The sequence below is a fragment of the Marmota marmota genome, unplaced genomic scaffold (genome assembly GCF_001458135.2).
Source record: "Marmota marmota marmota unplaced genomic scaffold, marMar, whole genome shotgun sequence".
Taxonomy (NCBI): domain Eukaryota; kingdom Metazoa; phylum Chordata; class Mammalia; order Rodentia; family Sciuridae; genus Marmota; species Marmota marmota.
The window spans coordinates 6,614,002-6,629,362 of NW_026000169.1; the positions used below are offsets into that span (position 1 = coordinate 6,614,002).

The window sequence follows — 15,361 nt, forward strand, 5'->3', positions numbered from 1 at the left end:
TGATATTTAAACTGAGTTTAATTTAAAAGGTCTTCAGTCACCACAGTCCAGGAGTTCATTTAGTCTTTTCTTCTTTTTTCCTCAACTCATAACATTACTGTTTCTTACAAATGAATTACGCTTTAAAAGGAAGAGTCAAAGCTGGCTTCTCACACTATTCCCAATCTTCTCTAAATGTGAGAACATTCCTTGGTCATGGAGTTTCTATGTGTACTATGTATTAAAGGTTCTTGTGGGGAAAAAATATCATAAGACATCATAAGATTGTTGGACAAGAATGTTGCACTCCAAATTATATTTCTGATGGAGAGTAAAATATTAAAAAATGAAAGAGTTGATTTTCAAAGTCACTGAGGTGAGTTTGATGGGTACCTGAAGATAAGAAAAGGAAATGCATCCTTTTTTCTCCCTTATTTCAGAGCTGCATGGTAAAGACCAGAAATAGAAGTTAATTTCACTGTAGTATTAATGAATTTTCCTGCAAAACTCACTTGATGAAAGTCTTCAAATCTCATGAGACTGCAGATCTTCAAATGGCTTAAGGAGATTAGAGAAGGTTAAAGTCTTGGGTCAATGAGCTGAACATCCCACCTGCTGTCAGGCTGGACAACAGATGATTTAAATAAGATCTATCTATCGTCATCTGCAAACTGGAAACATCCCTCTAAGAACTGGCTGTGCACGCCTACTGAGAAAAATGCACTCTGTGGAATATTAATTTTCCAAAAAATTAAATCCAGACAGTTCATGTGAATCTGTAAGTTAAGCATTGAGTAATCTAGGATATATCTGACTATTTATGGCTTGGAAATTTAAATTCACACAGGTATTTGTATTTTTAATATTTGTTGCTGAGGGTAAATAAATATCAAATATGCTTGATGGGTTATTTTACATTTTGTGGTCATCAAGAAATAATACATTATTATACATCTCAAACAAATAGTCATTTTTGTTTTGTTTTGTTTTGTTTTGTCCAAAGATTGGATTTAGTTTCAACAAGTATCACTGGAGACCACCTTTATTTATCAAACATTGTCCTGAGGGCTTTCACACATCACCATGAGACAACAATATGGCAGGATAAGTGTTAAAACCCCTGGTGTTTTGAAGAAAAGTTTTAAAAGATTCATATTTTTCATAGCGTTTAGTAAAGCAAAGTCCTGCAGATGGTGAGAAGTCCAGTGTGAGAAGTAGCACAGGAATCTTATGCTGACCCAGAGACAGTCTTGAAAGTTCACTTAGTACAGAATCAGAATATTGCAAATTAATTCAAGCTCCAAGCATGCAAGGCACCATAGTAGCTTTCTTTTATAGATATGGAGCCTAAATATAGTTTGAATGCACATCAATTTCATATGCACTTATAAAGATGTCTGTATAATTACAGGGTACCAAATCCAGTGCACAGTATCTAAGAACTAGCATGAGATTCAGGGCTAATTACTCTCAAGGATAAAAAAGGGCATAGAGGGTCTGGCAATCTAATTTCTTCTCACTAAAATATGCAGTAGTGGGTGCCTGGGAGTTAAAACACTCAGACTTCATATCGTTCATACTGTTAAATATTTGCCAACATATCTTATACAATCAGACATGTTTTAAAAGCTTGTAAGTCCTACTCATTAAAAATGATGGAAGCAAGTTGAAAAAGCAGTGTTGGTGATAAGGACAGAGAACCAGCAGATAAGAACCCCACCTGAGAAAAGGGGGGACCCACTGAAGTGCCTGTTTTTGTTTTTCCACTGCTCTATTTTGCATTATTTAAAGCAAAGTCCTGATGAAGTGAATGAGTTCAATATTTCTGTTTTTATACATAAATATTTTGCTTTATGTTAAAAAAAAAGAAAAGCTATGGACATTCATTTTGGCTGTTTTATTGTGGTGTATAGCTAACAATGTGTCAGGTACTCTCTGTTGCTATCTGATGTACCAAACATAAACAAACAGTGAAGCAGGCTCAAGACTCTCACCCGTTTTGGAACACAGAGGAATACGACGGTAACCTGCAAAAGGAATTGTATTGAATTAAAACAATAACAACAAATTAATCAGTTATGAACCCAAAAGCGCTACTGAGAAAGAAGGTGCTTTTTTCTAAATGTACACTTAAAACCATGGCTGTAGAATTATAGTTCCATCTTGAATGTTAATTTTCCACACAAAAAAATTAAATACTTGCAGTTTCTATTCTGACTTCCAGAATTATGTGCGCCTGAACTGAGCACACAGCGTACTCCAAAATTAGCCACTTCTCTGCTTCGAGAAGACTCTGTTTCCTAGGTACACCTCAGATGATGTTAGAAAAATTAGCATGCTGAAGCAAGGTAATTAGGAGCATAGTACAAATCACCCTGGCAGCCTTGGAAAGGGTGGGACAAGGATCATCTCTGGCCCCAGTCTCTTTTCCTCAGGCAAGAGTGAATTATTATTGCCTCTTCCATAAGTCAGATCCCTTTCCCTTATTCCTTATGGTAGTTATGACTACTCTTCACTGAGACAGAGAACTATGATCCATGTAAAGAAACACACACACACCACGTTTATTTACTTAAGTGTTCCTAGGAAGCCCACATCCCCACTCTACCTTACACATGAGAAGACATTTCTGAAATTCCATGGAAAGAAAATAGGTGTGAATGCATAAATTTTCCTTTACATCTTACTTCAATAGACAGAGGTGTTTGGATTTCAAAGTGTGCCTTTGATAAAGACAAGATATGTTTAATGTTCACATAATCATCTTACTTTTAAGAACATTACCTTTGTCCATGCATAGAACTGGTAAAGTATATTGTCCAAGAAATTCATTTCCAGTTAGTAAACCTTGATTTTCAACAACAAAACGTATCAATGCCAGTTCTGGCACTTGAATAATAAATGTGAATGTTTCATTCCATCTTGGACTAAAAGCTGAAATATAAAGGAGTAGATACAAAAAAAAATCATAGACACCATCTCTAGGGAAAAAATAAGTAACCATTACTCTTCAAATTTTTCAACACTTTGATAATAATAACAACATAGCTTGTGTTTCAGAGCACTGGAGTTTTTAATTCTCTCAATGAGAGAAATAAGTTATAATAGTAACAATATTGGCTAAGCTATGTTCTAAAAAGATTACATAGATCATCTCCTTTAATCCTCACAATGACTTCATCAGGATTATTACTGCCCCCATTCCCAGATAAGAAACTGAGCCACAGATGTTACAGAACTTCCTAGGGTTTCACATACATAGGAACTAAGTGGTGGAGGAGTCCATACACAGGGAGTCTGATTTCAGAGCAGAAACTTCAAATCATCCTGCAATATGACTGATGTGCCTAGGCATTCCCTTAACAAACAAACTGAGACATTAAGAAGTTAACATCATTTCTCGATTCCAGGTCCTATGACACAAATATCTCCATACATAGTTTTTGAACTAAAAGCTAGATAATGAATTCTCTAAAGCCAGATCTTCATCTTTCTTTTGACTAAGTGATCATTTCAAGATCCAAAGTGGATGAATAATTTTGTTCTCTGACAAAATAATTCATCCAAAACAACCAATTCCTTGCCAAAGCAAGAAATCCAAATGGTTTTACAATATGACCCAAATTATACAAAATGTAGAGCATAATTTAATGGAATCAAGATACTCACATTCAGATCAAATATATATTTTACTCAGTAAATACTCAAGGGTTTGGAAAGAAATAATATATATTGTTTTCCAGGTATAAAGGAATGCTACACTTGCTATGTCAATAGTTTTTGTTCTTTTCAGAAGCACTGATGAATTTGTGACTAATTATACTAACACTACATTTTCTGAGTTGCACCTGTGGTCATAAAGGCACATTTAGCAAATGGCAATCCAGGATGTGGTCTATGCCCATGGAAACTGTAAACTAATTGGCTCATGCTGGGATAATAACTTTATTACCTTGACCTAAGAAGAGAAAGAAACATATAGAGTTCAGGAGCAGATTTAGAGTTAATTCTTTATAGACACTACACACTGTCTACAGAAAATTCTTAAAAATGAGTTATATTTGTCCTTCTCCAACCCCATTCATTATATCTACCATTTCTACCTCCTTTCCTTCCTTTGTATCACTATATATCCCTCTGTCTCTGTCTGTCTTACTTTCTCTCTCTCTCTCTCTCTCTCTCTCTCTCTCTCTCTCTCTCTCACACACACACACACACACATATATATAAATGTGTATTAGATGAGAGTCTCCTAACTTTAGGTTGTCAAAATAAAGGTAATCCAGGATATGGAATTTGATAGAGGTTAATGTAGTTTCTACATATGACAAAAACTAAGGAATTACCTTCTCACTTTATCCAAATATGATCCTTTTCCTCCCAGACTCTCATGTCGATAATGACATTACTGTCACCCCAGTTGTTAAACTCTTGCAATCCCTCTTGTCCACTCATCTAGACCTTTACTCCTGCACAATGTCCCTCACATTCCTTTATTACTTTTCTGATGTCACAGCTTTCCTTACCACCTGATTTCTACATCTTTTCTTCATTGAATTCATACCCTGACTCTGTTTTATTTCTTATTTCCCTCTCATACCCTTCTTCCCACCTGATCTACAGACACAATCCTCCTAACACTGAACTCTGTTTTAGTATCATATTCCTGTTCTAAAAATCTTAAGAAAGTCCAAAAGAGCTCAGTGTGGCTTTTGCAATTTTCCATGACCACCTCCAATATTATATTCTTCTTTTGCTTTCACTAACCTTTCCTAGGCACCCTGTACTCCACCCACCCTGAGTTCTTGGCTTTTCCCCAGCATGTTTAAATTGTGTCTTCTTTATGCTTTAGGACTCATTAGTCTTTCTTCCTTAAATGCCCTTATTCTCAATCTATGCAAAAAAAATCTACATATTCTCCAAGAGCCATCTCTAAATAATGCCCTTTGCCCATACAGTTCTTTCTACTCTCTTTGAAGAATTAACGAATTCACATCATAATGTTTTACTTGTATCTCATCTCTTTACCTGAACTGTAAGCTATCTATAATAAATTTAATTGATAAATACAGGATAATATATTTAATAATTGGGAAATACATAATATATTTAATAAACAGAAATTTTAAGTCCTTTCATACTTGTTAGAGCACCAGGTCTTTGGCATAGCAAGAGCTCTGATTTGATGAACTTAACTGAATTTCTATGGAACAGTTCCATAAAGTTCAGGGATGTGATCAAAATTCTAGAATTTTGGTTCTATATATTTTGCCATGAAGACTCAAGTAGAGGATGGAGGGAACAAGAGGTGGCTTACTCTAAGCTTCTTCACACAACAGTTACTACTTTTTGACACTGCCACTGGAATGTGACTTCAATCTAAGGGGTGACAAACAAAGCAATAACTCCTCACCAATATCCCATCCAATGGATAACCTGCAACAAGGCAGCAAAAATTCCCCAAATCTTTTTTTTTCCATGACTTTTGCCTTAGAGTCCATGCTGGAAAAGGATTAGGGGAGTGCAAATGAAGCAGTCTGTGGACATTGTTCAAAATTATCATTCAAGAAAAATAAGACTATGGTCCCTTCAGCAGCACATACACTAAAATTGGAATTATGCAGAGATTATTTGCCTCTGCACAAAAATGACACACAAGTTTGTGAAGTATTCCATATTTGGGGGATGTATCTGGAGACTACCATGCTAAGTGGAATAAGCCAATCCCAAAAAAACAAAGGTGTAACGTAACATTCTCTCTGATATGTGTTCGATAAGCCACAACAAGAGGAGAGAGGGAGTATAGATGTTCAGTGAATAAGGCAAAGAGGAATGAAGGGAAAAGCAGAGGGATGGGAATAGGAAAGGCTGCGGAATTAATCTGACATATAAGAATATATGTTCAGCTGGGCGTGGTGGCACATGCCTGTAATCCCAGCAGATTGGGAGGCTGAGACAGGAGAATTGCAAGTTCAAAGCCAGCCTCAGCAAAAGCAAAGCACTAAGCAACTCAGTGAGACCCTGTCTCTAAATAAAATACCAAATAAGGCTAAGGCTGAGGATGTGGCTCAGTGCCCCTGAGTTCAGTCCCTGGTATACCCCCCTCCCCTGAGTTCAATCCCTGGTACAACACCCCCCTGCAAAAAAAAAATATACACACACACACACACACACACACACACACACACATATATATATATTCACAGGTACATATATGAATATACCACAGTAAATTTCAACATTGTTTTTCAACATTGAATTTCAACATCCACAAGACTGGGATCCTAATTAGGATAAGATATATTCAATGCTTGTATAAATATATGAAAATAGATTCTACTGTCATGTATAATTAAAAAGAACAAATAAAAATTTTTAAGAAAGAAGAAGAACAAGACCACACCAGATCCTCTCCCAATGTCATTTAGTCTAAAGCATATTTCCAGACCCTGAAATGAAATATACTATGCTCTGGAAATATCTATTTAAAGAGGATTCCAGATGCAAGGATCAGTTCCAAGGTCTCCTCTAAGGTGATCCTGACTAGGGCTTAATCCCAGGAGCCTATCCTTTTCAACATATTTCCTAGGTAATTTCAACCTCAGAGAAGAAATGATAATGCCAGTACTGAAATTACATAAAATGTCTCTGGATACTGGAAGGTGGAAAATCTTACCTAAGTCATTCCTTCCAATCCTGCACTTCTCTTTTGGCAAAAATGACTGCATTATGAATCTAAATATTGGATCAGTAGGTTTTTATGACTTCTTTAGCCTGAGTCAGAAGCTACATGTCTTTGATCTAAAATAATTCAAGCAGTGAGGTAAAAATGTGTAATACATTGTGTCAGAACAATCATGAGATTTTTCATTTAATACAAAGATTACACACTAAATAGATTTGCAGCTGTCAAAATGTCTCTCAGAAATATGGAAAAAAACATAAAAAGGAGGTAAAAGTGAAAACAGCAATAATTTTGCATGTCAGATAAATTATTCTAATTTTTCTATCTGTTATCTGAAAACATACCTAAATAACCTCAACACTATTGAACGGTTTTTCAGTTAACATTTCGGTAATCTTGAACATAACAACCTTTGCCTTACGAATAACAAGTGTGTGTGTGTGTGTGTGTGTGTAATTTGCAAGCTTTCCAACAAGAAGACTAATAAGATATATTAGGAGCTCACCATTTTTTTTAACTACACGAGTCTGCTGTTTCATATGATCATTTGGAACACCAAAAACTTCCACAATCACTAATGTGTCAATCTTGTTAGAGGATGAGTTACCAAGAGGCAACTGGATACCACTGATGAGCTGCACAAATGCATATGAACATGAGAATTTAGCAGAATATTAAACTGCATTAACACAATTTCAAAATAAAATCAATTGCATATTCTAAAAAAATTGATAGACTCTATCAGTTCCTACAAAATTGAATCTGTAACACAAGGCAAATTTTAGAATCAAAGTCTTTTGCTCTCAAGTATCAATAGATAAACACTAAGACCATGTCTAAATCATTCCATTTTACTAAAATGTGTTTAGTACAGCAGAATCCACAAGATCCAGGGTTTGAGTCATAACCATATTTTATGTAATTCTGGCTGGGAGGTTCTTATACCAGGTGCTATCCCTAAATTCATACTAAGTATACTGAAAAACATTAAAAGTAAAATGAATATTCCTTCTCAAATGTAAAAAAAATTCATGATTCGTTATAATATTTTCTGATAAATGAATGTTTGAATAATTTATCAAATTTTGCATTATCCATTTTATCTGTATTGTCATAAGTAACCTGAGTTTGATAAAAATCACATATCTCATATGCATATTAGATACTGGGTATCAAAAGAATGTTAAACAAAGTAATTAATAATAGTTTTACTTAGATATTTATTAGCTAAGCTAATTATTAAAGCAGAACTTTGCTTTACTTTTAGGAACAAACTGAATCCAAAAAGGTATTTATAATGTACTAACTTAGGGTAAAAAATGGAAGTTAGGTCATAACTTTAATTCCTGAAGACTATATAGAGGAATAATAAATAATTAATTTAGGTTTTTGGGGTTTTTTTTAAGAAAAATAGAAGGAGGGTGGGAGAGATGTACAGAGGGTTAGAAGGAGGGACATTTATTATGGCATTTGCTAGAAACCTGAGTGATTACAAATATTTAGCAATCAATATTCATCGGGCCTCAATCAGCATAATTACATATCAAGTTTTTAGAAAGCACATAGACATGTAGTACACTGGTCCCAAATATCAGTGTGTACCAGCTAACTATCAGCAAGTCAGGTAGCAGACCTTTACCAAAATGGAGAAGCTCTGCTTTGGTAAGCCTCAGGCCAAACAAAATAAAACATTGCCTAATTCCTAATTTTAGTATACATAATTGAATATGAAACTCTAATTAACAAAGCCCCTGTAAGAGGCACTGCCGAAGACGGGGTGTCAAACAGAAAACCCTGCCGCTGGGCAATCAGAGTGGCTCTTTCATCCTGTGGTCTTACACATAAGATTTTGAATCTAGATAGTGATTCCATGTTTTTATAAGTTTGAAAATAACTGACCTAAACCTAAATGCTGTTTGTAGATGACAAAGATTAAACCAGAAATGTTGAATGCCTACATGGGGAACATAAGAAAGCCAAGAGTAAAATTATCCCTTCTGATTTCCAGGTCATGTTCCACACAATGTGTGCAAGTCATGAAGTAACTACAAATCTCCATAGAATAATCAAGAAAGAATTCACACAGCCATGGCTGAGAGAACCACTAGCTCTGACTGTCTAACTGCACCCCACTTATACCTCTATGAAACTTCAGAATACAAGGGTTTTGGTTAACTTTTTTGTTGCCGTGACTAAAAGACCTGAAAAGAACAACATAGAGAAGGGAAAGTTTACTTTGGCTCACAGTTTCAGAGGTTCTGTTCATGGTCAGCCAACCCCATAGCTCCAGATCTGAGTTGAGGCAGAATATCATGGCAGAAGGGTATAGCAGAGGAAAGCAGTCAGGACATGGAAACCAGGAAGCATCAAAATTCTGCTCACCAAGGACAAAATACAAACCCCAAAGGCACATTCCCAATAGGCTTCTTTCTCCAGCCTGCCTACAGTCTACCTGCCTACAGTTACTGCCCAGTTATTCCATACCAGCGGGTTAATCCACTGATCAGATTACACCTCTTATAAACTAATCATTTCACCTCCAAATTTCTTGCATTGTCTCACATATGAACTTTTGGGGGACACCACATATCCAACCATAACAGCTAGCAGGTGGCATCTGTAAGAACCTGTGCACACAAACTATCTTCCACATTCTCTTTCTAATAAATGGGTACATATATTCTCTTTACTATTCTCAACAGGAAAAAGAAATCATTCACTCAGTTAACTTACATGTATTGAGCATAGGCTTTGTGTTAGTTACTATAAAGAAGATTGAACAAAACACGATTCTTATCCTTAAGGAATCCACAGACAAGTAGGGGATAAGGTTAAATAACAAGTCAATAAATGATAATAATGTGTGGTATGTGCTATAGCTTGTGCATGAATAGGGTGTGATGGAAAAAATAGAGGGAGAATACAAACCTAGCTACAACCCAGCCAAGGAAAAATCTTTCAAAAGGAAGTGATTCCTAAGTTTTGCAAAATGAGTCAGAATGCAATAGGAGGAGAAGGATGGAGAAAACTGAGACAGGATACCTGAAAATCCCTTAGGAAGCCAAAGAGGCCCAGTGACTGAATTTCTGAAATCAGGCAGCAGCATAGGAGATCAGACTAGAGAACAGATAAGTGAGATGATAGGAGTAGAATCAGCAGGATTTAAAGACGAGGAAGATGTATAAGATTGAGTTGTTCCTTCCCATATTCTAGTCTGAGCTGATTGTATGTGTGGTACCATTCATTGACAAATAAATAAAATATCAAAAATTGGGCTGGGGATGTGGCTCAAGCGGTAGCGCACTCGCCTGGCATGCGTGTGGCCCAGGTTCGATCCTCAGCACCACATACAAACAAAGATGTTGTGTCCGCTGAGAACTGGAAAATAAATATTAAAAAATTCTCTCTCTCTCTCTCTCTCTCTCTCTCTCTCTCTCTCTCTTTAAAAAAATATATCAAAAGTAGATTTAACTACGAAGAGATGTTTAGGTTTTAAAATATTAAGTTTGACAGCCTGGTGATTAAATAGATAGGGGTACTAAATAAACTATTAAAATAGTCTTAGGTTCTAAAAGTGAGGTCAGATTAAAGATTTCAGTATTGTTGGTGGTTAAACAATGAATGTTTGTGAAAGAAAATTAAAACAATATTTAGTTAGAAAGGAAAGTGAGACAGAATCTCTCAGGTGGCAGATTAAATTGAGAGTGAATATGTCTTAAAAGGCATTAAAGAGAGATTCAGGTGGAATGGGAAGGATCTTACAAGAGGCTGATACACCTATTCTCACTAGATCAACCATTTACAAGATGCAGAAAGGCTGTCAACACTACAGTAATGTTATATAATAAGCTCAATGGTCACTATTTTGCCAGATCCTAGAAAGAGTGTCAACTAATCAGTTTTGGTGAATCCACTATTTTAGTCAATTTCTTCCTTTCCAGCAGATGCTCCTAGTTTAGGGTCACAAAATCCTGGACAGCCAGAAGCAAAGTCAGCTCCATCATTCATTGGCCATGGCCACCATCATTTCAATTCCATTCATCTTCACTGTATACTCTTTCCACATTAATTTCTGGAAAACAACTCTCAAAACTCCCATTGACTGCTGAGCTAAAATGGGCAGGGCCTGAAGTAGATAAGACTTGTCTCCCAAACCATGTGATGTCATGATAGTGGAAAGAGCTGGGGTAGGAAGAGTTTCCAGAGAAGCATACTCAACCTCACTGTTTCAGGGCCTCTGGCATCCAAATAATGAGGGACAAGAGCTCTAAACAGTCAGAAGAGCCAACAAAACTGCACTAAGTAACAGCACGAGACACAATAAACCAATCCAGAAATAGAAATATCAGTCTTCACCAAAATTCCAGAATGGGTTCTGATAGGGATTCATGTGGTTCTAGAAACAACTAGTTAAATAGAAGGGGACCAAAGAGACTATACCTACCCAATTTATTTGCAAATGAGAGGTGCTAGTATAGTTTAAAATAGGGTTGCTCACAATTAAGTGGAGGAAAAAATGCAAGTAGAGATTTCTCAAAAGATTCAGTGACATTTTTTAAAAGTATATAAATTTTCTATTTAGGTTATAAAGAATAAGAAGGAGGTTCAGAAAAATCCTTACTAATAGAAAAAAAAAATTTCAGATGACTGCTTTTGTTGTTAATGAAATGACACAGGATGTTATGAAACAAAATATGAGAATGAATTAATAAGACCAGAGTCTGAGAGAAGGGCACTGGTAGGATAGAGACATTAAAAAGGAAGCCGTATGAGGTAAATAACAACTGGGGAAGAGGGACCGATATTGCGAGGGAAAACTTTGCACCGACATTTAAACTAATGAAGACTAAAATCAACAGATAGAACAAATGTTAAAAGCTCTCCTAAAATGCAGAGGAGAGGGGAACATTCTAAAGTTGACATAAATTTGGTAGACATAAAGGACAGATACTGGAGAAAAGCATACAGACACTTTTCCTTTCTAAGCAATCAAATCATGTTCATAGACATAAGGGGAGGAAAAGGTCTGAACTACAAAAGATTAATTCTGGAGATTAATGTAAAGAAGACAGCTCCAGTGATTTCCTGGTGGAACTTTATTCTTTAAAGTTAAAGAGGGGGAAAAAAAGTAGCAAGGTCATCAGTGGACTGAACTCAGACCTCTCTATAACAATGTTAAATGCTGAGATACAATGGAATAGTATAAATAGATCTTTGAGAAGAGAAAGTTCTGGCCTCAATATTTCTATTCACAGGCAGGTAATCATTCATGTAAAGATGCAACAGAAAGGCATTTTTCAGATATGAAAAAATGTTGAAATATCACCAAATTTATAGTAGTACCTGAAATGATTTAACATAAGCTTAAAAGGCATTAAAGAAAACTAATGGAATTCAAAAATATTAATGTATGCTATCTTATTTATATAGTAATCAAAATAAGTAAAAGTCATCAATCTTACCCTCATTGTAAGTGTAAGTGGATTGCTGTCTCTTATTTTACTTGGATTAAAGTTTGATTTAGCATCTCTTAGGAAGTGGGGTTTCAAAATATATCCACAGCCACCATTGTCCAAAAATTTCCCATTTTGCAGATCCATGGGCAGACCAGGAGTTTGGAAATTCAAGGCCACTGTGAGAAAGAAGTGTTTTGACATTGTCAGGAAATTAGGGGTACAATTAAAAAGACACAGTTAAATGACTTACTGAAATCTAACCATGGGTTATTTTGCTTCAAATATTCTGAGAACAAACATCACCAGCCTAATGATTTATGATTTTTAAACTTTTTCCTCCTGCCATGTCTGTATTAATGTATGTTGGTGGGGTGAAAAGTTTAATCTGTAAATTAAATTAGATTTGAGTAAAGAAGTCAAAATGGTACACAGTGTAGATTACACAGTAAACAAACCACATGTCAGGTAAGTTCAAGAAATATAAAAATTTTAAAAATCGGTACTTTAAATGTCAGAGGTGAAGATACCAACTATATCACAGACTTTCAGGTCAAATGGGTGCTGTTATCATGTGAGGATTAGTGAGAAACAGGATGATAATTGCTAAAATATAGAAGTAACTTAATATAGCCTAATAAGTAGCCACTGCATGCAGTAGCCCCGGCAGGGCCCAGTCTCCCACTCTCCTCAAGCCTACCAGCCTTGCCACAGTCCATAGAGGATGGGCTAAAACCAGGCACTTTCCAACTGGCTAGTGCCAATACTGCACCAGCTGTTCCGTTAGAATAAGGAGAAACTTATATGGACAAATAGCCACACTGTGCGATCCTACTCACTTTTCAAGACTATGAATATAGAATCTCTACAAAGTTTAAGTGACAGAGGTCAGTTGATCTGAAAAAGACTTGAACCTGACTTTCTGGCAAAGGAATGTGATCTTCTATGTTGTCTGCACATCTATTTCAGTTTGTTCCCTTCCTCCACCACATATGTCCCATGATAACTCCTCATGAATTTGGTTGCCATGTCACCAGCCCTCATCTAGATTTACCCTCTTCAACCTATTTAGGAATGACTTCAAATCTTGAAATCAATGCTTCATCACTTTGTGCCCCCAGTGACAAATATATANCACAGGATGAAAGAGCCACTCTGATTGCCCAGCGGCAGGGTTTTCTGTTTGACACCCCGTCTTCGGCAGTGCCTCTTACAGGGGCTTTGTTAATTAGAGTTTCATATTCACAGGAAGCTGTTTTCATGTATTTTTCATTAATTCATAAAATTAATTCAACTTACTTTTGCAAACAACCCAATGTAACATACCCATTTGACAACCTATATTCCAAAACTCTTGAGGATTAAAGTTAGAAGAGTCTGCTCTTGTTGCTTTAGGATATATTCTGGTAATGAAATTCTTGGTGTGAAAAATAAACTCATAGGCTACAAGAAAAATTATTAAAACATTGTGAAAGATTTAAAATAAATAAACTACTACTTCTATGTATTATATAATTCTACAATAGTTTCAATAAAGTTGTTACATATTATTTTGGCAAATCTATTAGTAATTCAGGAAAATCAAAATGAATCCCATGCCTTTTATATAGTATAAATCATATTTGTTGATTAATAATAATTTCATTACCCAATTTATGTACACTGATAATTCACTTGAAGAAAAGAATGAATTCATTTACATTTCTTTTTTCCCAAATCCAAATTAACTTCATTTTACTATAAGAATATATAAAATTTCCAAAATAAAATATATTTATTTTTTTAAAACAAAAGTAACATCTTTCCCCATTTCTTCTAACTTTGATTTTCACATCAGGATAGAATCACATGGTAAGTCATATGAAGCAATATGATGCTAGCTAAATTAATTTGATTGATCATTTCACGGATTCACAGGTCCTAATATAACCTCAGTTCATTCAGTTCAGCTCCCACCCCTCCACTCCATCATCTTCTCCCCAAATTCATTCAATCTCTACTGTCTTTCACTAAAAAACTCACCACCACTCAATAATGTTATTTACCCTCAATATCTTTCTTACTGAAATAATGTCTATGTACAACATTCTTGGTATTTCTATTTATTTATTTTCTATTTAAATTACTTGAGATTTAAAACTAACACATACCTTTTATCATTTAGAACTCCAGTAAATTTTCAAACATAGATTTCATGTTTTTCCAATATTTTCTTCTTCTACTAACCAGATCCTGTTCCCATAACCATTCCTGCTAGTATGATGGCCAATTGTGGGATAAGCAGTAATTGTGTATGGCCCACTATATTTGCTAATGGAACTAGGACAAAACCATTTCTTCCCTCACCCTAAAAACTACTCATTAGAAAGTATTGTCAATTTTTAAATTACAATTAATTTTTCATCAATGCTTATTTTTGAAAGTTGCACTCTCCTTGAAAGTTATTTTGAAACCATTCATGTAAACATGCCTGGGTGTATCATGCTCTCTTACTTAGTTCTAAGGGATGTCTGTCCTTAGGCAAAACACATACCCTTCTGGGTCTTAATGTTTCTCATGTACAGAGTAATATATGATTAATCACTGAGGGCCCATTACATAATATGATTTTGTCACTTCTGAGATTTAACTTTAGATATTAAACATGATTTGATATTACAAATGTAGTAATTTGTAATTCAGTCCTTTATAGAAATATGGAGAAATTAAACAAAACAAGAAGAAATAAAATTACATGTAATATCATCACTCAGTTAAGAACCACTGATACAGATTGGTATATATCTTTCCATTCTTTTCTATTTATATGCTAATTTTTCAAAACTGAATAATATTGTTTATTCCCTTTTACAAACTGCCTTTCTTTATTATTAATGTGAGAATCTTTCCATTTCAATAAACTTCATCTACTACATTCTTTTAATGTTTATTATATTTGCAATAATACTAGGTATCTTTGCAGTTAAAACCTTTGCCAACTTCATTAATTAGTTACTACTGACTGTGCAAAAAAAGCTCTATACTCTCTGAAATCAGACAACAATGCTGCACTTTAAGATTCTACCTAGCACTACCCAATTCTTTCCAAAAAATTTTGCAAGTTTTAATATGATGAGATTCAAAGAATTATAACCACTTTTGCTATGCCCAGAGGTCTTGTCCTCATAAATAATACAAATTTCCAATAGTTTTGAAGGAACAGAGGCCAGTCAATAAAGCAGAACATTCAAACTCTCTTGACCAT

General features: G+C 35.1%; 1 protein-coding gene and 1 pseudogene across 1 annotated transcript in view; one reads left to right on the forward strand and one right to left on the reverse strand.

The window, feature by feature from the left end:
• Nucleotides 1-1,920: 1,920 nt before the first annotated feature.
• Nucleotides 1,921-15,361, reverse strand: part of Plcz1 (phospholipase C zeta 1) — a gene marked incomplete at its 5' end in the record, with an annotated part of 44,832 nt that continues 31,391 nt past the window's right edge. The window contains 5 exons of the mRNA XM_015498274.2: nt 1,921-2,006; nt 2,764-2,913; nt 7,170-7,299; nt 12,127-12,296; nt 13,444-13,560. Coding sequence (XP_015353760.2) covers nt 1,921-2,006; nt 2,764-2,913; nt 7,170-7,299; nt 12,127-12,296; nt 13,444-13,560 — 653 coding nt within the window. The remainder of the gene's footprint in view (nt 2,007-2,763; nt 2,914-7,169; nt 7,300-12,126; nt 12,297-13,443; nt 13,561-15,361) is intronic.
• LOC125611815 lies at nt 5,563-5,661 on the forward strand (annotated as a pseudogene).